Below are 22,272 nucleotides of genomic sequence, written 5' to 3'. Positions count from 1 at the left end.
GAGGAACTTCTGCAGCTCCTTTGCTGCTGGTGCTCAGTTTGCAAACAGGCACTGAGGTGTCTCTGACAGATGTGCCAAGGCCTCTGTGCTGTGACCTGCCTGCCTCTCCTGTCAGAAGTTTGTCACAGTTTTGCTGTCTGCTCTAGCTCTGAATGAATCCCATTCCTTGCTGACCTGCCCTTTCCAAACTGGAATGGTGATCTGCAGGCAGCAAGAGAAACTAGCTTAATTTCTCTAAGAGAAACAAGCTTGCTCTGCTTTTGTCTTCTATTTCTTCAGCAAAAATCCCATTTTTCTCCTTATCGAAAGCCCCCAGGGCTGCTCTGTGGCTCTCCCCTTCCTTCCACCCCCTCAGCAGCCCCACAAGCTGTGTGTGCTCCCTTCTGATCCCAGCTGCCAGCCAGCTGGATGCTGCTGTGAAAAACCCTCACACGGTTTGGAAAAGAGAGATTTTCGTCTGAGAGCAAGGAAAAGGGATTGCAGCAAGCATGGAGAGCTCCCAAAGAAGGGTTTTGTGCCTGGCTGTGGGGCAGCAGACGTGCTGGTGGGGCTGATCCCTTCCTCCACAGCTGCAGCTCCCCACTCCCACCTCAGAGCCAGCCCTGCCACTCTCCACCTGCACGTCAGGAATAAACCAATTTTCCACAATGGATTAAGTGCCTGGTGTGACAAATGTACTTAAAGCCAGGCAGGGAGATCCCCCTGCAGCCTGCAAGGGATTGTTTAATATTCTGAGTGGGTGTGGGGGCGATGCAGATGATGCTGCAGGGCTCCTGTGCTTCCCTGGCTCTGGAAGGACAGCAGGACACCAAAACACTGCTCCATGGCCCCTCTGCTCCCTGTGCTGTCCTGCCAGGCCTGGATCCTGTGCTTATGGCATTGTGCAGCCAAGCACAGCCCTCAGGAGCAATGCTGGCAGTGCTTTGCTTTAAATGGGCCCAGTGGAAACATCTGAGCTTCCCTTTTGTGGAAGCTTTCCCTTTCACATCTCCCCAAATTTAAACACCTCTCTTCACAGAGAGCAGCAGGCACAACTTCCCAAGGACCTGTCCTGGGAAACCTCAGGGAAGAAGAGGAAAACAATTCTTATCTCTATTCACTGCTCCTGTTGTTTTTGCAGGTGTGGAATGTGTCAGGAAGAGTGTTTACCTGAAGGGATTTGGTAATTGGACTCTGGTGATGGTTGTTTATGTTAATTAACCAATCACTCCAAGCTGTGTCCTGGCTGGCTCAGACAGTCATGGGTTTTTCTTTAGTATAGAATAATATAAAACTTCAGTATAGTTTTCTTTAGTATGGTATCTGTTTAGTATGTCATTTAGTATAGTATTAATAATGTATTAGTAATATAGAATATATATTCTATATTACTAATACTATTCTGTAATATAGAATAACTATATATATATTAGTATTAGTAATATAGAATAGCTTAATACAGCAATTGTTCAGCACTCTGAATCCTGGAGTCAGATCCCAATCATTCCCAGACCTTGGGGTGTCCCTGCACTCCACACTCCCCCCGTGCCTGCCCAGAGGCCACAGGCAAAGGCTGAGAGGGAGCTCCTGGCTCTGCTGGAGGCTCCTGCCCCAGCTGTGCCCCAGGTCAGTGCTGGTGCTGCTGCAGGGGTGGCTCAGGGAGGGCTGCAGGAGCTGGGCTGGGCTCTCCTGAGCCGCGTCCAGGCTGTTCCTTACCCTCGGAAGTCTGCAGCACCAGGGTCTTGCTGTAGGGGCTGACTCCTGACTTGTTGAAGGCCTTGACTCGGGCACTGTAGGTGCTGTTGAAGTGCAGCCCATCCACTGTGCACATGGTCTCCTTGCCCACGTACACCTCCTGCAAGAAAAGGCTCCTGTCAGTGCCAGGGATGGGGAATGGCGCTGACATCTTTCATGGAAAATCCTTTCCCTAGGAGTTTTTGTCCTGAGAAGCTGAGAGGCCTCAGGAACAAAATGCAAACAATGGTTATCTGCTGCTGTGGAATGCAACAGGGGCATCTGGGACTGGTCTCAAGTGTTTGTTTTTAATTAATGGCCAATCACAGTCCAGCTGTCTCAGACTCTCTGAGAGTCACAAGATTTTATTATCATTCCATTCCCTTCCTTTGAAGCCTTCTGATGAAATCCTTTCTTCTATTCTTTTAGTATGGTTTTAATATATCAAATACTTTTAATATAATATATTAATTAATTAATATCCTATAAATAATATAATATACTATAATATACTATAATATATATTATATACATTATATAATATAAATATAAATAATATATATTATTAATATAATATAATATAATATAATATAATATAATATAATATAATATAATATAATATAATATAATATAATATAATATAATATAATATAATATATTTTTATTTATATAATATATTTACTATATTAAATATATTATATAAATATAAATATTATATATAATATATATATATAATATATATAATATAATATATAATATAATATAATATAATATAATATATAGTGAATCAGCCTTCTGAAACATGGAGTCAGATCCTCATCTCTCCCCTCTTCCTGGGCCCCCTGTGAGCACCAGCACAGGGAACAGCCTGGCACACCTTGGGGGGCACAGGATTCCCCATGGGGCATCCCTGGGGGGCTGGGGAGGGCTGAGGCTGAGCCAGATGGGGTTTGTTCCCTGGGCTGCAGCACCTGCAGGAGCTGAGGGGGGTTCTGCCCCTCTGCTCTGCTCAGCTGGGATCCCAGCCTGGAGCTCTGCCCCCAGATCTGAGGTGCAACACCAGGAGGATGTGGAGCTGCTGGAGAGAGTCCAGAGGAGCCATGGAGCTGCTCCAAGGGCTGGAGCCAGGCTGGGAGAAGAAAAGGCTCCAGGGAGAGCTCAGAGCCCCTGCCAGAGCCTGAAGGGGCTCCAGGAGAGCTGGAGAGGGACTGGGGACAAGGGATGGAGGGACAGGAGCCAGGGAATGGCTCCCAGTGCCAGAGGGCAGGGATGGGTGGAGATTGGCCATGAATATTGGCAGCAGCAAGCACTGACCTTGTTCTCCCCACACCCATCCTGCTGCTCCCCTCCCTCCAGGTGCCGCCCCTGTCACCTCTCCTTTGCCTCAGCTCTGCTCTGGCAGTGCCTGAGCTCACTGTGGGGAAGTTCAGAGTGCAATGGGCTGGTCCTGTGCCTGCTCTCCGTGGATGTGAACACGCCAGAATAATTATTGGCGTGTTGGATCAGAGAAAAATCATATTTTAATTGTGTAATTACAGCAATTTAAAAGCCCTCAGGCCTTAAACACCTCTGCTTGCTGGCAGCTGGCAAACCATGAGGCTTTCATGGCAATTAGCATGCCTTGCATGAAATATTCAGCAGCCTAAAAAGATGGACTTTAAGGAATGGTTCGGGTTGGAAGGGACCTTAAAAACCATCTTGTTCCACCTTCCACCATCCCAGGCTGCTCCAAGCCCTGTCCAACCTGGCCTTGGGCACTGCCAGGGATTCAGGGGCAGCCACAGCTGCTCTGGGTAACAAGAGCTTCAAACTTTGAGTTTCCAAGTCAAGGTGGCCACTGGAAAGGCATTTGCACCCCCTCAAATCACCCTGTACCCCAAAACCCCACAGTGTGTCTGCACCATCTGCTTCCCTGGGCAACCCAGCAGGGAAAAGGGGACCTAAAAAGAAATATGAGAACAAATCCTGTGGCAGGGAATCCCTGGAGGCACAACATCCTTCCCAAATTCTGTGGTAGGGAATCCCTGGAGGCAGAACATCCCCATAAACCCTCTGGCAGGGAATCTCAGGAGGCAGAACATCCCTCCAAACCCTGTGGCAGGGAATCCCTGGAGGCACAACATCCTTCCCAAATCCCATGGCAGGGAATCCCTGGGGGCAGAACATCCCCCAAATCCCATGGCTGGAATCCCTGGAGGCAGAACATCCCCCCAAATCCCATGGCTGGAATCCCTGGAGGCAGAACATCCCCATAAATCCCATGGCAGGGAATCCCTGGAGGCAGAACATCCCCCAAACCCTGTGGCAGGGATCCCTGGAGGCAGAACATCCCCATAAATCCCATGGCAGGGATCTCTGGAGGCAGAACATCCCCATAAATCCCATGGCAGGAGTCCCTGGAGGCAGAACATCCCCATAAATCCCATGGCTGGAATCCCTGGAGGCAGAACACCCCCATAAATCCCATGGCAGGGATCCCTGGAGGCAGAACATCCTTCCCAAATCCCATGGCAGGGAATCCCTGGAGGCAGAACATCCTTCCCAATTCCCATGGCAGGGAATCCCTGGAGGCAGAACATCCCCATAAATCCCATGGCAGGAGTCCCTGGAGGCAGAACATCCCCATAAATCCCATGGCAGGAGTCCCTGGAGGCAGAGCCCCCAGATCCCGGACGCGTACCCTGAACTGGCCGCCGTTGCCATCGTCCAGCTCCAGGATGTATCCCTCCACCTGCACGGTGGACAGCGGGGGCTGCTTCCAGGACAGGGTGGCGCTGTTGTTGTGGGTGCAGCACTCCTCCAGCTGCAGGATCGGCGGGGCCGGCACTGGGGACGAGACTAATCACCAATTAGTGCAATTAGTGCGACCCTGGGGGAGGGGAGGCAGCTCCAGGGGCAGGGGAGGAAGAAGAAAGGATTTTTCTCCCACTGAATTCCTCCCCCCTGCCAGCCTGGTGAAGCTTTTCTGCTTTATTCCCATTTTCTAATTGATTTTGGGGAATTATGGCAGCACAAAGTGTCTGTTTTGAGCTGCCTGGACCTTTCATGCAGCCAGTCCCAAACCTGGGACAATTCTCCCACAGGTTCTGGGCTTATCTACAGCCCTGCTCTTCCCTTCAATAAATTCACTGCAACAAAACTGGGGGGCTGAGCATCCACTTTGGCTGCCATCAGCTGCACAGGGGGCAGAAAGGACTGCCAGGGATTTTCCTGCTGTGTTTGGGCATCTCCACATGTCCCACAGCCCGCTCCTGCTCTGAAAAGCACAGGAAGAGTGACAGGGAGATGTACCCTGACACACCTCTCAAAGAGCTGCTCGTCCACCATCCTCATCCTCACTGCCCAAAGTGACAAGAGCCACTGGAAGCAGACATGGAGAAGCCAGACAAGATGGGGAGGAGCCATGGATGCCTGGGAAAAAGCTGGATTTGCTCAGCATTTTCACCCTCTGTGACTCCTCCACCTCCCGGGCTGCATCCTCCAGGCTGGCAGAGGGTGTGGGATGCCTTGGGACTGCTCTTTGTGGAGGCCTCAGGTGCTGTCCTCCCTCCCCTGGTGCTGTGATACAGATTTCGGATGCAAACCCAACCTCCTGCAAGTCTACAAAACCAACAACTGATTTCCACAGCCAGGGTGAGCTGGGAGGAGGAGGAGGAGGAGGGATTTGATAAGAGGAGGGTGGGCGGCTGAACCAGCAGCAGATTTGCTCTTATTAATTAAAAATAACCCTCTGGGCTAAATTGCAGGAAGGGAGGGCAGGAACACAGGGATGTGAAACAGCAATCCAGCCCTCCCTGGGTTTGCTATCCAAAAATATTCCTGACATTTCAGATGAACAGCCTGGCTAAGGAAGAGCCAGCACGGGCAGCTCCTCACTGCCACCAGCACCATCAGCTGAGGATGCTCCTTGTGGTGACAGAGCAGAGTGTGGCCAGCATCCTTCCTGTCCCTGGCCACTGAGACACCCTGGGGTGTGCAGACAGCTCCTGGGCCAGGAATTGCAGCTGTGGTGGGGAGGAAGAGCAGTGCCAGAGCTGCAGCTGGTGGCTGAAGGTCCAGGCCAGGCTCAGTGTCCTCCTGAGCCTCCCTGTGTCACAGCCCCTCTGCAGCTCTGGCAGCATCCCTGGGCTTCCCAAACCCCTCATTCCTCATGGGCTGCAGCAGCCCTTGGTGGGACAGGAGAAGGAGCACAGAGGGAATGGGGAACAGCAAGGAAATAGAGAAAAATAGAACTGGAATAGAATAGAATAGAATAGAATAGAACAGAACAGAAAGCCAAAATGATGATCTAAACCAACAGGGAGGGGAGGGAGGGAGGGCAGAGCACAGGCTAGGTGACCTGGCTCTGTTTGCAGGGACATCTGCTCTGTGACAGATGCTGCTGAGCGTGGGGATGTGAGGGGAGGTTTGGCAAAAGCCTTGTGCTGCCCTCAAAAGAGAGGTCCCAACCTGCAGAGCACTTTTCAATGCACTGACAACTTTGTCAGAGCACTTTTTAATGCACTAGTAAATTTTTAATGCAGTAGGAGGGGTTTTCCAGGCAAAGCCAAACCCCTGGCACCCTGCTCTGGCACACAGATGCCCAGGGATCCAAGACAGGGAAGCAGATGGTTGGCCCAGGGATGCAAAACTGGGGGGCTCAGATGCCCACAGAAATGGGCACAACTCAGTCTGGGGTGCCCAGTTCTGCTGGGAGGTTGTTGGATTAGGCCCTTTTCTGACCCAGAGATGGGGTAACTGAGAGACCTTTTAAAACTTTTATTCCATTTTCAGTCTCATGAAAAGGGTGGGGCAATACAGATGCTATAATTCACACCATCACAATCACAACTATTTCCTAATTACAATACATTATAAGTGTTTCTTGGTCTATCAGCTTTTGTCACACCATGCTGTAAATGCCTTAAAGCCAATAATCTAAAATTACCCCTTGTGGGTCCCACTACAATACACCTTTCATAGTTCTCCAAAGTATGTAGTTTAATTAGTTTAATTTGCAAAGCCATCCTTTGAAACTTGTTTTTAGTTCTATTTTTCTCTTAACAATCTTTGTCTTATTCTATAGCATTTCTAAGTCAGCATTTCTCACCTCAAAGTTTCCATACAGATGCACTCTATGTCAGCCTTCTGTTAAGCTTTGAGAATTCTCTACAAATTCACTTCTCACAGGAGGTGAGAAACTCTCCTTTTCTGCCTTTCCCCTGGCATGAGCTGCCTGGCAGCTCCCAGCAGGAGCAGAGCTGAGCTTTGGGAAGTGTCCTGGATTGCCAAGCAAATTGTTTTCTATTTGCCATCTGTGTGGCAGTTGTCTTCTGTTCATTGGGCAGTTTTTCCTTATCTCTTCCACACCCACTCCTCCCTCGGGGACACATCTGCTGATAACAGCCATGGAATGTCCCTGCATGGCTGATAAGAACTACAGCATCCCATTGGGAGATGTGAGCCCAGAGGGAGGAGCCAAGCATTCCTGCCTGGATATAATCTGGAGATTCTGGAACACCAGCACGGCTTCTGCACTGGATTGCCCAGAGGAGCAGCAGCTGCCTCTCCTTCCCCTGGATCTGCAGAGGAAGACTCCACCCTTCTCCAGGATCCCTGCTCCAGCAGAGCCACCCCTGGCACTGCAGGAGGGCTGAGCCACAATTCCAATGGGGCTGCTGCCAACACCCTGACCCACAGGGTGTCAGGCTGGGTTCTGACTCTGGCACTGTTGGTTTGGTCACTGCATTGTTTATTTTACCCTTTTATTTTCTTCCCTAATAAAGAACTGTTATTCCTGCTTCCATATTTTTGCCTGAGAGCCCCCTAATTTCAAATTTATAGCAATTCAGAGGGAGGGGTTTTACATTTTCCATTTCAGGGGAGGCTCCTGCCTTCCTTTGCAGACCCCTGGCTTTCCAAACCCAGGCAGGAAGGCACTGGAAAGATCCTTACCTTTCATCTGCACGAAGTCCAGCTGGTGGATGGACTGGAGCAGAGGGGCATTGTCCAGGTTCAGGTCGAAGTCCGTGGTCATGCGGGGGGTGAGCGTCCCCTTGCCCCACTGATCCTCGGTCATGTGCACCCTCCTGATGAGAGCATCTGAGATCTGCAGGGCAGGAGCAGCCTCAGCTGCCGTGGGAGTGTCCCATGCCTTGTCCCCACCCTGCTCTCCCTGTCCCTCTGCCTCCCAGGCTGAAGGCTGGGATGTCACACGACGTTTCCAGCATCGCTCTTCCCTGCAGGCTGGGCTGGAGGAGGGAGCCCTGGAGTGCTGGGTGCTATTTAATGGCAGGGTTTAGGGCTGAAGTGTTGGAAAACCCCAGCTTTACAGAGATGGGGCCACTGAGGGGTGTTTTAAAAGATTTTATTCCCTTATCTGTCTCATAGAAGGGTGAGACACAAGAGATGTAAAACTCAACACCATTCTATCAGAAGCCAACCCATTACCTTATAAATGTTTTTCAGCCTATTAGCTTTTGCCACACAATGCTGCTAATACTTCACCCCAATCACCTAATTATTTTTCCCCACAGTGCATCTTTCACAGTTCTAATTCTCTAAAATATTTGGTCTTTTTGCAAGGCCATAGTTTGAAACTTGTTTCTAGTTCAGTCTCTCTCTCAGCAATGTCATCTCTACTCCATGGCCTTCCTAAGCCAGCACACCTCATCTCAGAGTTTGCACACAGGTGTACAAGGCTGTGTGAGCTTTCTGTCAGCTTTTGAGAATCCTTCACAAATCCATTTCCCACAGCAAAGGGAGCCCAGGAATGCCTGGTCTGTTGGTGTCTCAGTGGAGAGCCAGGAGCACGGTGTGATCCCTGCTCCAGAGAGGCACCATCCACCCCCTGCTGCAGCCCTCTTGAGAGGAATAGCAGATTTGTCTTTCCAAACAAGCTGTGGGTCTGCTGGTTGATAAAACCAGCACTGGGAGATAAAAGGAACAATGGGAAGGATTCCACTGATTGCTGAATGGAAAAAGATATTTGCCTTTAGAAATAAACTTTAGGTTTGCTGATAAATGAAATTAGACATTGAAAGATGAAAGAAAGAATGGGGAAGAAAAACCCCTAAATTCCATAAGAATTAAAAATTAAAAGGAGGGTTATACATTAGAGGGGAATCTCTGGTATCAGGTGTTTTGGGGAGTCTGAACCTCTCAAGGACCTCAGCCAATGGGGAAAAAGAGAAGGGAAATGTGGCTGGGAAATTGGGATAAAAAGGAGGCTGCATCCTCCAAAAATGTCAGAGATCCCAGGGGAATGCCCCATGGCCTCTCCCTTTATTCAAATAAAGCCAAAGGACTCCTCTGTCTCCTTCTTGGACATAAACCTCTGGTGTTTGTGGATTAATTTTCCTAACAGTCTCCTCCAGAAACGTCCCTGCCCCACCCCTGCTCCTGCCCTGCTGTGAACATGGAGGTGATCAGAGGCAGATCCTGGATTTTATGGGGCCATTTCCCCTGGAGCAGCCCCAGCCCTGCAGCACCCCCCAGGCCCCAGCCTGACCTGCAGGAAGCCACTGGGGTCGTTCTCCTTGATGACCTCCAGGCAATATTCCATCAGCCCCGTGGTCTGGCGCAGCTTCACCGTGCAGTGCGAGATCTGGTCCCGCACCACCTGCAGGGGACAAGGACACCAGGGTCACCAGGACGGGCCCAGACTCACACACTGAGCTCCAGACCTTTCAGAACCTGGGCAACAGCAGTGTGGAATCACAGGAAGTTTTTAAGGTCCCTTCCAGCCCAAAGGAATCTTGTTCCACTCCCTTGCACCATCGCAGGTTGCTCCAAGCCCTGTCCAACCTGTCCTTAGGCACTTCCAGGGATGGGGAATCCACAGTTTCTCAGGGCAACCTGTTCTAACAAGCTTTGTTCAGCCCAAAATCATAATTAACACACATAATTATTCAAAGCAGGAGGGCAGCTCCATGCCCTGCCTTTAATTAAGCCGGCTTCCAAATGGCAGCTGGTGAGCTCCATGCCAAGCAAATGCCAACTTCCATGGATCCACAGCTGCCCTGTCCAGCCTGGGCATGCAGCCAGGTTATGGGGCTGGCTCTGGGGCAGCTGAACTCAGGAGGATGAGGAGTGACCCTGGCAGCTGCTCTTTGCCAGAGGGATGAACACATCACCTCCCCCAGCCCCATCCCCAGGATGTGTTTGAGATGCTCAGCAGCTGCAGGGACCATGCTGCAGAATTCCCTTTTTTTTTTTTTTTTTTTTCTCCACAGGCTGGGGATGAGCTCTGAGGAAGGGAAGCTCTAAGGAGATAAATAAATAAATAAAATAAATCCAAGCTCAGCCTGGGGCTGCCCAGGCTCTGCATTAAGGCACCTCTTGCACTCACAGCTCCTTCCCCAAGGGATCACATTCCAGCATCCCAGCAGAGCAGCACAAGGGTGAGGTTTGCTGGTGCCTCAGGGCTCTGCTGACCTTCCCTGAAGCACAGCAAGGAGGAGAAGGTTCAGGCTGGATGACACAAGGATTATTTTTATTTATTTATTTGAAGCTGGCTGCTCCTTCACACTGCATCCTGCGGGTCCAGGATTTCACTGGCAGAGCAGCTCGGGAAGAGAGATTTTATTCTTGGACAAATGTGTTCAAATGCTCACAGAAGATTTTTTATTTTCTACTCCTGGAAGAGCTTTAAAGAGCTGTGTACAGCCCTCCACTGGCACGGAACAGAGCTGTGCAGCTCTGTGGAGTGTTACAGCAAGGATGAGCTGTGAGGATGAGCTTGGCAGCTGCAGCCAGATGGGAAAAGCTGCAATAAACAGGGATGAATATTGTATTTGTGGGGTTCCCAGATGAAGGAAGGAATGAGGAATTTGACTCCATGTCCTTAGAAGGCTAATTTCTTATTTTATGATGTAATAGATATATTTTTATATAAATTAAAAATATATAAAATATATGTTTTTATATATAAAATAATACACCTAATATTTTATTATTATGTATACATAATATATAATTACATATAATACAAAATACATAACATATTATTATATATTGTTATTTATATTATATATATTATATTATATTATATTATATAATATTATATTATATTATATTATATTATATTATATTATATTATATTATATTATATTATATTATATTATATTATATTATATTATATTATATTATATTATATTATATTATATTGAAAGGATCCCTACAGAAGGTTAGAAAGATACTAATGAAAACTCATTACTCTTTCCAGAGCCTCGACACAGCTTGACCTTGATTGGTCATTAAGTGAAAACAATTCACATAAAACCAATAAAACAATCACCTGTTGGATAAAAAATCTCCAACCACATTCCAAAGCAGCAAAACACAAGAGAAGCAAATAAAATAATATTGTTTTCCTTTTTTCTCTGAGGCTTCTCAGCTTCCCAGGAGAAAAATCCTGGGCAAAGGGATTTTTCCAAAAAATATGAGTGCCACAGATGAACATTCCTGGGAGCTCAGTGCCTGCTGCTCCCCACTCTGGGCTGGAGAGCTCCTCCTGCCAGCCCTCCTGTCTGAGGGATGGGCAGGGGAAAGGAATTACAGTGAGGGAACCTGGGCTTCCAGGGGGGGTGAGTCCTGCAGGGTAATCGGTACCATCACGTGTTGGTTAATTAAAATTTAATCACCTCTACTTAATCACCTAGCAGGAAGAAAAGAATTAGCAGCCTTGCAGCTTAGAAGCAAAGATTCCTTCAGGTTGGAAAAGCCCTCTAAGACCACCCAGGCCAACTGTCCCCCCAGCACTGCCCTGCTGGAGCCCTGGGAATTGCTGAGAATTTCAGACTTTCTGTGCTGACAGGAACTGACCCCCAAGAGAGCACTGCACTGACCTGAGGCTGTAGAAAAAGCTTCCAAAATTAATGACAGAACTGAGATTATGGGTGTGGAGTTTGAATAGAAGTGTGTGATATCACAGAGTAAAAAACTTAGAGCTTAAAGTTTTAAAATGTAGTAAAAAAAATATATATATGTAGTAATATATGTATAATGTAGTTATATATATATATTAAAAATATATATGTAGAAATATATACATATATAAAACAAGATAGAAGTTTTAAAGCAGAAGCTAATCCTTCTTCTTCATAAGTTTAGGTAATATTGTGTAATTGGATAAAAAAGTCCACATTGTGGGACACAAGTAGTTAGTCATTAAGTTAAAAGTAAAAATAATTTAAATATTATTGCTTAATTAAACAGTTTATCTTTAAAAGGCCTTGTAGAGAGAGAGAGATGGGGCTCCATTTTTAATTTGTTAAAATACAGTACTGTAGAACTCAGGGTTTGTGAGACTGTAGCATAGATAAGAACTGATAAACATCTGAGTCCAAACAAGAAATTCCATCTCAGGCTTTTAATCCCAATCCTAACAAAAAAAAAAGAGAAAACAAAGAATCCACATTGACTCAAGTCCCCAGGTCCACATGGATTTGAAATCCCTCCAGGCATGGAGATCCTGAGCACCTGTGCCAGGGCTGGACAAACCTTTCCATGAAGAAATTTTCCCTAATACCCAATCTTAACTTCCCCTGGTGCATCTTGAGGCTGCTCCCTTTCATCCTGTCCCTGTTCCCTGGGAGATCTGGGACAACCCCACAGCTCGTGTGAAATGCCATTAAATGCCACTCTCCAGAACAGCTCCAGATTTTTGGGGAGCAGCCATTCCTTGCTGCTTTCAGCAATGCCAGCCTGGTGCTTGCAGGCTGTGGCAGGGGGAAGAAGGGGTGCAGGGTGCACAGGGCAGCAGAGGGGGCTCCCATATTGCTCCTCTGGAGCTGGACACTGTCCAGAGGCTTGTGGAGATGCTGGAGGGCTCTGAGCTGGAGCTGGACCTGCACAGGCTGGGTTTGGCCTCAAACACTGCTCTTGTTAGAGTGGGGAGTTCATTCAATTCCAGTTTGTGACACTTGAGTGCACTGGAACAGCTCTGCTGGCGTGAATCACACAATTCCAGGATGGTTTGGATGGGAAGGGATCTTTGAAAGCCATCCCATCCCACCCCTGCCATGGCAGGGACACTTCCACCATCCCAGGCTGCTCCAAGCCCTGTCCAGCCTGGCCTTGGGCACTGCCAGGGATCCAGGGGCAGCCCCAGCTGCTCTGGCAATTCCAGCCCAGCCAGGAATTCCCAGTTCCCAATGTCCCACCCATCCCTGCCCTCTGGCACTGGGAGCCATTCCCTGGCTCCTGTCCCTCCATCCCTTGTCCCCAGTCCCTCTCCAGCTCTCCTGGAGCCCCTTCAGGCCCTGCCAGGGTAAAGCAGAGCCAACAGCAGCTCCTGGAGATCCCATTCCCACCCTGACCTTCCTGAAAGAGGGCAAGCCCCTGGATTTCCCTTCTCAGTCCCTCAGGACAGGATCCAGAAGGTGCAAAGCAGCTTTTGGGCTTTGTGTGACCCCTCTTGCTCAGGACTCGTCTGCTCCTGGAAGGGTTTTTGCCTGTGTGGATTTTGGGTCTCCCAGCTGCAGACCATGAGATAAAACCAATCCTGTGGGGTGCAACCCTGCTGTCAGAGCTCATCCTGGCTGCACCAACCATGGCAGAGGCAGGATTTGCACTCCCTGCCTGCTGGGAAGGGGATCCCACGTGGAATGCCTGGAAAAGCCACCTCGACCCCTCTGTGGGGAAATGCACGTGCCACTGGGAATGCAGCAAAGATGGGATTGCTAAAGCAATCTTCTTATCTTCTTTGCAGCTTAAATCTCTGTCTGCTTTGCCCAGGATAATGAATTTGTGAACCTCTCCCTGCTGGAGCTGGTGCTTTCCAAGGATTTCCAGCAGAATTGCCATCTGCTGCCTCCAGCCAGGCTCCAGCTCCAGGAAACAGCATTTGCTGGGTGAAGACATAATAAAAGCTTTTTTCTTTTTCTGTTAAGGTGCTCAAAGACCAGGAAAAAATAGGCTCCAGCAGCAGAGACACTCCAAACTCACAGAGCAGCCATTTCCAGGTGAATCCAAAGCTGCAGCCCTGTCCCAGCCCTCCTCTAACTTTGATCCCCTCAGGGATCCAGCATCACCCATCTGGAGAAGCAGGGCATAAAACAGCATTTTAATTTCACCATCTCTCCAGCAAAAAAGCCAAAAGTAGAAATCCAAGTTGCCTTCACCAGCACCAAACTGCTTTTAAGGCAAAAAAAAAGAATCTTTGGTTGGGATCTAGTAGGGCTTTAAAGGAGAAATGGGATGCACACAGGGCAGAAGGATTCCATCAGTCACTTTGATCAGCAAAATTAAAGGTCTTAGAAATAAGACATAAACATCTCTCACACATTTGAAGGCCTGGTCTAAACCCAGTGGGGACAGTAAAGCCAAAATATTTTCCATGTGGCCTTAAGCCACTTGAATCCTGTGATTCTTAAGCCACAGAATCCTGGGATTCTCCTCATGCAGGAGGGATTTCTACTCCCTGGCACCCCAGAAATGCAGGGTTTGCTGATGGAGAGAGCTGGAAGGGAAATCTGGGGGTGCCTCAAGTCTTGGACTCGTGCAAGAGCCTGTGCTGGGCTGAGGGGCAGCCTTGGGGGCCAGGAAGGACTTCCAGGAAAACCTGGCACATCCAGGGGGGTTTTGAACACAGCCAGGGATGGTGATCCCGCTGCTGGCCTGGAAAACCCTTCCCATGAAGAAATGTTCCCTCATATCCAATCTAAATCTCCCCTGAAGCACCTCGAGGGTGTTTCCCTTTGTCAGCTCAGAGAAGAGACTGAGCCCAGCCTGGCTCAGATTTTGAGGGGATTTAGGAAGCTCCACACTTTTTTTCCTGTGGTCATTTTTTTACCAAATACCGTTTTTCCCCCCCCTTCAAGTGCTAAATAAAGCAACAGCCAGAACCTGGCTGCTAATTCCAGCCTATAAAAAGGGGTTTTTGTGCACTCACAGCAGCTCACAACAACCTTAAAATAGGACAGTTCTTTCAAGAGCTTTTCTTCCCTGAGATGGCATTAACTGTAATTTACATTTTCATTTTAATACAGCTCCTAGAAGGCAATAACATCTCCACTTAAGTGTCCTCCTCCTTTTTCAAGTGCTTGGGTGGATAACACATTTCAAGGCACTCAACCTTCCCAGTGCCTGGGATGAGTCCTGCTGGGAATGTCACATGGAGGACACAGATGGAATGTCACACGGACCCTCCCTCCTCACCCTGGCTCACCTGCACACCCAGATGGAAAAATCCCAGCTGGAAAAATCCCCAGGACAGACCCTGGCAAGGTTCTGAGTGTGCAGAATCCCAGAGCCAGAGCTTTTTCCAGGTGGGTGTTTCCACGGTGGCCTGGGAGAGGAGCTGGGAAAGCAGAGCTGCTGTGCTGGCACCACCAGGAACCCTGATCCAACAGGGAACACCGAGTTCCACTGGGAAATCCTGACTGAAACCCTGAAGAAGGAGCAGCATTTCACCCCTGGAGTGGCAGTGCCGTGGACAGAAAGCCTTGGGGAGTGTTTTCTGCCATCTGCTCTCCTGGGAAATGTGGCAAACAGCAACCTGGAGAAATCATGGAGCAAAGGCATCCCATGGCCTGAAAAGGACTGGAATGGTCCATAATGCTGCTGAGGGCTTCAGGAGGAGCACCCAGAGCTCAGCCTGTGTGTGTGGTGGGTTGAGGAGAGATTTCTTCCTGGGACAACACTCCAGGGAAGCCTCTGTGTGCCCTGCACAAACCTGCCCGTGCTGGAGGACACCACCCCTCAGGAAAGACCCCACTGCTCCTCTGAAAACCAGGCCCAGCAGTGGGAAGGACACACGAGGAAGGAGGAGCAGCTGCCCTGGCCCCAGTGCTCCTCCAGATGTTGGTTTTTAAAGCCCAGGTTCTCAGCCTTGAGTCCAGCCATGGTGGGAGGCTGCAGAAGGGCAGGGAGATGTCCCTTCCCAGCTGGTGTCCTCACAGACCTCCCCCTGCTCTGCAGAAATTAATTAGTGCTGGCCCAGAGTCAGGCCTGGATCTGTGCCTGCCTCCATGGAATGTGTGTCAGGGCAAAGCAGGGCAGCCCCAAAGCCAAACCCACCCCAAATCCAGGCTGGATTCCCCCATGGAATGTGTGTCAGGGCAAAGCAGGGCAGCCCCAAAGCCAAACCCACCCCAAATCCAGGCTGGATTTCCCCATGGAATGTGTGTCAGGGCAAAGAACAACAGCCCCAAAGCCAAACCAACCCCAAATCCAGGCTGGATTTCCCCATGGAATGTGTGTCAGGGCAAAGAAGAACAGCCCCAAAGCCAAACCAACCCCAAATCCAGGCTGGATTCCCCCATGGAATGTGTGTCAGGGCAAAGCAGGGCAGCCCCAAACCCAAACCAACCCCAAATCCAGGCTGGATTTCCCCATGGAATGTGTGTCAGGGCAAAGAACAACAGCCCCAAAGCCAAACCCACCCCAAATCCAGGCTGGATTCCCCCATGGAATGTGTGTCAGGGCAAAGAACAACAGCCCCAAAGCCAAACCCACCCCAAATCCAGGCTGGATTCCCCCATGGAATGTGTGTCAGGGCAAAGCAGGGCAGCCCCAAAGCCAAACCCATCCCAAATCCTGGCGCCAGCCACATGGGGATGGGAACTGGGGCTGGGAACGTGTCCTGAGAGGTGCCTGTGGCCCTGTGCCAGGGCTCTGTGCCCTGTGCTTCTCCTCCTCCCTCCATCCCACGGTGCCAGGATGGCCAAAATCCCACTGGGCAGGAGCAGCCCGGGGAGACTCCAGGACAGGAGCCAGGACATGGTGGCTCCGTCCCAGCTGGGACCTGGAAGGGCTCCCTGGCACTGCCAAGGCTCACTGGGCACTCATCTCCCAGGGGGGAGATGCTCCAGGACAGGACAGTGAGAAAGGGACACCCAGGAGAGGCCTCCTGTGGGAAAGGTCCCATCCCAAGTGGCAAAGTGTCCTGTGCTGATGGGAACACTGGCCAGGACAGACCCCACAGCCCTGCAGGACTCTCCCTGCTCACAGCTCCACCAAAGCACAGCCCAGGAGGTGACCTCCTGCTTCTCTGCAGATGGAAATGGGCCCTGGGTCACCTCAGAGTGAGTGAAAATCACTGCAGCTTCACCCACTCCAGGGGCAAGTTTAATGAGCCATGAGGAAGGAATTCCTGGCTGGGAGGGCAGGCCCTGGCACAGGGTGCCCAGAGCAGCTGGGGCTGCCCCTGGATCCCTGGAATGTCCAAGGCCAGGTTGGACAGGGCTTGGAGCAGCCTGGGACAGTGGGAGGTGTCCCTGCCATGGCAGGGGTTGGAATAAGATGGGCTTTAAAATCCCTTCCAACCCAAACCATTCCATGATTCTGATTCTACCTGGATGAGGCTCAGGTGCCACATCTGCCAGGGCAGCAGAGAGCCCTTCCTGCCCTCCCCACAGCACGTGGAGCTGAGGAGCTCCAGGGCTAATTTGGGAGTCCAGTCACAAACCCAGGGGCTGTTTCTTGTTTTAAGGACCAGGCCTGGCCAATGACAAAGCCCAGCTGATAATGACGGTGGATGGGGGTGGGATGGAGATCCATGGACAGGAGCAAGCAGTGGGATGGACATCCATGGAGAGAACAAGCAGTGGGATGGAGATCCATGGACAGAACAAACAGTGGGACGCAGATCCATGGATGGGAACAAGCAGTGGGATGCAGATCCATGGAGAGAACAAGCAGTGGGATGCAGATCCATGGATGGGACAGGATAAGGACTGGGATGCAGTTGCATGGGCAGAAACAAACAGTGGGATGCAGATCCATGGACAGGACAGGACAGGACAAGCAGTGAGATGCAGATCCATGGACAGGAGCAAACAGTGGGATGCAGATCCATGGACAGGAGCAAACAGTGGGATGCAGATCCATGGACAGGAGCAAACAGTGGGATGCAGATCCATGGATGGAGCAAGCAGTGGGATGCAGATCCATGGATGGAACAAGCAGTGGGATGCAGATCCATGGCCAGGAGCAAGCAGTGGGATGCAGATCCATGGATGGAACAAGCAGTGGGATGCAGATCCATGGATGGAACAAGCAGGGGGATGCAGATCCATGGATGGAACAAGCAGTGGGATGCAGATCCATGGATGGAACAAGCAGGGGGATGCAGATCCATGGATGGAACAAGCAGGGGGATGCAGATCCATGGCCAGGAGCAAACAGTGGGATGCAGATCCATTCCCTCAGCCAAAGGCCTCTGTGGGTTGTGCTGAGCAGGGAAATTGCTTTGTGCTGCCTGGCTTTGTGAGAGTTTAATTAAGCATGCCCTGAAGGGGATGAGGGACAGGGAGCCCACCAGGCACTGGGGGTCCCTCTGTGCTGTGGCTGTTGGGGCTGTGCTTTGTTGCTGGCAATGAGCACTGATGGTCCCACAAAGCTGCCATTGTCCCTGTCCCCGTGGAAATGTCCTCGTGCTGCCCATGGTCTGCATGCAGAGAGGACTGGTGGCCTTCACCCTGGTTTTAGGCAGCTCCAGGAATCCCTCTGGCAGCCTCCTGGGTGGCCCAAAGCAAGGCCAAGAGACACAGAAGGCAGGACACTGAAATGACCTCGGAAGAGGAATCCTAAATGTGGGTGTGACATCCCTCAGCTGGACTCCATCACTGATGGCCAGGGTACAACTCCCCTGTCCAACAATTCTGGGCATGGCTGCACCTGTTCCACTGCTCCCAGGTGAGATCTGGTCCTTTGCTTCCCTTCCCAGCCCCACATCAGCTGGAAAGATGTGGTGTGGTGGACAATGACACAAACCAGGAGCCCCTTCCCACAGCTCCACTGAGCTGCACCTCTGCTCCCCAACACCACAAACCTCAGTGCCACCACCACCCCGAGGCCATGACAGCAGAGAAATCAGAGCCAATCCTGCTCCTGGTGACAACTCGTGACACCAAGTGGCTCAGGACTTCAGCAGAGGCTACAAGCAGATCCTGCAGGAACATTCCAGAAGCTTGGAAGCAACATGTGAGATGAACAAAGTAATTTTCCATGCTGTACACGTGGTTCTGCTGACCTAAGGACAAGAAATGAACCCAACAGCTCGGTGGGAACCACCTGGAGGAAGCAGCACTTTGTCAGGGAAGTGCTGTGAGCGGGCTGGGCACCTGCAGCGAGATGGAATTCACGTGGAAAAGGAGCGACCTCCCCAAAAAACAGCATCCCAGTCCTCATCCCCACCCAGTGCCAGGCCTGCAGGGAGCTCTCTGGCCAGCCAGGCTCACCTTCAGCTTGTGCTCGTGCTCCTTGTTGACCCGGGACAGCAGCTGGGCTTTCCTCCTGTTGAGGGCATCGATGAGGGCGTCGCACTGCGCCACCAGGCAGGCCTCGAACTCCACGCTGTTCTCCTGTGGGGCACAGAGGGAGTCACAGCCCAGGGAACAAACCCAGGCCAGCTGCAAAACTGGGTTTTACTTTCAAATGGTGCCACAGGGGTCGTTTCTGCACGTGCAGCTGCATCACTGCCAGCCATGAATCCACAGTGTTGGATGTGGGATCTGCAGGGCCTGGGAGGGTGGAAAATGTGGAGGTGGGGATGGCTTGAGAAGGCTGAGCTAGGACAGAGGCTGGATGGAGCTAAAGAATAAAGCAGGGATTTATTCAAAGGATCTCCTCAATAGATCCACTTTGGGCAGGTGGGAATTCATAACAGAACACGTGGAGATAAAGTGGGAATTTCCAAAATTGTGAGAGCTGGGTGAAATCCCATCAAGGACACAGCAGGAGCATCAGCCTCCCTCCCTCCCTCCCTGGGAAAGCACTTCCAGCCTTGCTCAGACAAGGATTGAAGTCACAGAGATTTGAGGGCATGACTGAAATGCTTTCTCATGTTGGGACGTCTGAGATGATAAATTGGGAGAGCCCTTGATGTGCAAACAATGCTGGATTAACGAGGTGCTGGATGAGGCTGGTGCTGTCCCTTGGCTTGGTGACAGATGCCACCATTCCCTGGGTGGCACAGCACTCATTCTTTGGCAGGGTACAATGTTATCATGGGGATTTGTACTAAGTAAAAGAATTTACTCATTTTCTAGAAAAGGGGGGAACGAGACATGGGGTTAGACATTAACGTGGGGTAGAAATCAATTTGAGATTTAGATGAGGTGTGCTGGTTTCACTTGTTTAGTCTATGGCTTGCTCACATTGGTGCCTTGTGCAGGCTGCCCTAGAGCAGAGGCTGGATGGAGTTCCAGAATAAAGCAGAGATTGATTCAAAGCATCTCCTCCATGCATCCACCTTGGGCAGCACCAGAGCCCAGCCAGGCCTGCACCCAAGATGAACCAAAATGGCCCCAAAATGCACGGCTGGGCACGGGGTCTCTCCCTGGGATCAGTTCTGCTCCATTTGCACCTTGCAGTTCATTGTCCCATTCCAGCTTTAGCCCCTGCAGTCCCACCCTGCTTGTTTTTCTCTCTCCAGCCCACGGGGTTTGTGCTCTTGGGCTGAGGTTTGGATCATTTGTCCTTGGTGCCCAGCTGGAGCAGGAATTGTTTTGTCTCCCTGCTCTGTGCACTGAGCTCAGAACTGCACAGCATCAGAACCATCCCCTGAAATGAAGCCCAGATCCACCCACTAAAGCAGCACAGAATGTGAAAAATAGAAAAGCTAAACCTGAGGCATCAGTGGCAGGTGAGGATCAGGTTTGGATCCACCCTTGGCAGAGATGGGAAGGGCTCAGGACTCTGCTGTTACCTCCACAATCAGCAGTTTTGGGGAGGGTTCAGGGGGGCAATATGGAAAATGAAGTTCCTCTGGAAGAGCACCCACCCAACCCAGCTTGGGAAGAGGGATGGGGATGGCTCATCCTGGTGGGAAGGGGCAGTTCCTCAGCCTCAGTTCAGACTCAGTACCTGGATTTGCTGCACCATGTTGCGGAGCTGGACCAGGAATTCCTTTGCCTCCTTGGCTCTGTCTGACAATCCATTCAGGGCCTGGGAGAGCTGGCTCTGCAGGGAAAACAAAGAGCAAGGTCATTTCCACGTCCAGGACTCATCCATTCCCCAATACAAGCACAACTGACTCCACTGAGGTCCCTCTCAAGCACTCTAAGTCATGGAACTAACATGCAGAAACAGAGCTTGTAACAATCAGGAAAATCCATGGAAACAAGGGAAAACAAGGGGAAACCAAAAGCAACATGCACAACTTCAGTTATCCTCACAGACCCTGCCCTGCTAACAGGCAAGCTGTGGAAATGTGGGCAGATTCTCCCACCACACCCAGATCAGAGCTCCTGCAATGCAGCTGATGGACTGGACACCCACAAGATGTAAGAGACCACATGAAAATTTCATTTGATCTGGAATGGGCCCATCATGGTTTTCAACAGAGAGATAGGATTGTGTGGGATTTGGGCTGGGGATGGGCTGCAGCCCAGCACTGCCTCCAGCATCCCACCAAGGTGTGCCTGAGAGCAAGGAGAGGAAAAGGAGGGTGAACCATCACACCCTGGCTTTGGGAAGCAGATATTCAGTGTGAAGATTGGGGGAGATGGATTTCTAGAAAATTCTTAAAGCTTGACAGAAAGTTTATATAGTGTGTATCTGTATGTAAACTTTGAGATAAGAAATGTTGATTTAGAAATGTTATGGAATAGGATGGAGATTGTTGAGAGAGAAATGGAACTAGAAATAAGTTATAAAGGGTGGGTTTGTAAATAAGATTAGGTATTTTGGAGAAATAGAATTATGAAAGATGTATTGTAGTGGGACCCACGAGGGGTAATTTTAGATAATTGGCTTTAAGGCATTTACAGCATGGTGTGACAAAAGCTGATAGGCCAAGAAACACTTAGAGTGCATTGTAATTAGGAAATAGTTGTCTTGTGATTGTGATGGTGTGAATTATAACATCTGTATTGCCCCACCCTTCACATGAGACTGAAAATGGAATAGAAGTTTTGAAAGGCCTCTCAGTTACCCCATCTCTGGGTCAGAAAAAAACATTATCCAACAGAAGGTAAAAGGTTTTCCTGCAAAATAATGACTGCTCCTTCTCCCTTTGGAGTGGGAACACTCCCACAGCCCTGACCCTGAGCCACAGAACGTGGTAATAACAATCATTATGTTCATCAAATGCTTTTTTTCATTTCCATGGCTCTTTCTGAACACTCACTCAGGAATCTTCCCAATCTCCCCCTTCTGCCATCACAGCAGTGTGTGGATTATCTCAAGAGCTGCCCAAATCACCCTCAGCAATTTTCCTCTGGGAGACATTTTGCCTCTTTTGTGGGCTGCAAATTGGCTGCAGACACCCCGTGGGTTTTGGGGGTGATGTTTCTTTGAGGCAGACACAGAAAGGTGCTGGGATGGTGGCTGATGTGCCCAAATCTCCAAAAACCTGCTGTGCCCATCCTTCCAGGGATCAGGGTGTGGGCACTGGGCTGGCACCCCTTCCCAGCAGTGCTGTGCCCTCCTGGATGCCACTGTGGGAGATGGGAGAGGGGAGAAATGTCACATTCACATTTTCTGGAAAAATCCCTTCGCTCAGGATTTTGCTCCTGGGAAGCTGAGGAGCCTCAAAGAAAAAGGAAAACAATAATTATTTCATTTGCTTCTCCTGTGTTTTGCTCATGTGGAATGTGTTTGGAGATTGTTTATCCAACAGGTGATTGTTTC

General features: G+C 50.0%; 1 protein-coding gene across 2 annotated transcripts in view; it reads right to left on the bottom strand.

The window, feature by feature from the left end:
- TRIM9 (tripartite motif containing 9) overlaps window positions 1-22,272 on the bottom strand; it is a 75,635-nt gene that overhangs the window by 13,217 nt on the left and 40,146 nt on the right. Inside the window, exons 2-7 of one of the 2 annotated variants that reach the window (XM_036383903.2) lie at window positions 20,506-20,601; window positions 18,879-19,001; window positions 9,203-9,313; window positions 7,648-7,801; window positions 4,394-4,551; window positions 1,696-1,834 (exon numbers count right to left, since the gene is read on the bottom strand). In XM_036383903.2, the coding sequence (XP_036239796.1) occupies window positions 1,696-1,834; window positions 4,394-4,551; window positions 7,648-7,801; window positions 9,203-9,313; window positions 18,879-19,001; window positions 20,506-20,601 (781 nt within the window). The remainder of the gene's footprint in view (window positions 1-1,695; window positions 1,835-4,393; window positions 4,552-7,647; window positions 7,802-9,202; window positions 9,314-18,878; window positions 19,002-20,505; window positions 20,602-22,272) is intronic. The other variant, XM_036383904.2, reaches the window with a different exon arrangement.

This window comes from Molothrus ater, chromosome 6, assembly GCF_012460135.2.
Source record: "Molothrus ater isolate BHLD 08-10-18 breed brown headed cowbird chromosome 6, BPBGC_Mater_1.1, whole genome shotgun sequence".
In the NCBI taxonomy this organism is placed as follows: domain Eukaryota; kingdom Metazoa; phylum Chordata; class Aves; order Passeriformes; family Icteridae; genus Molothrus; species Molothrus ater.
This window is presented reverse-complemented; position numbering and strand designations above follow the sequence as displayed.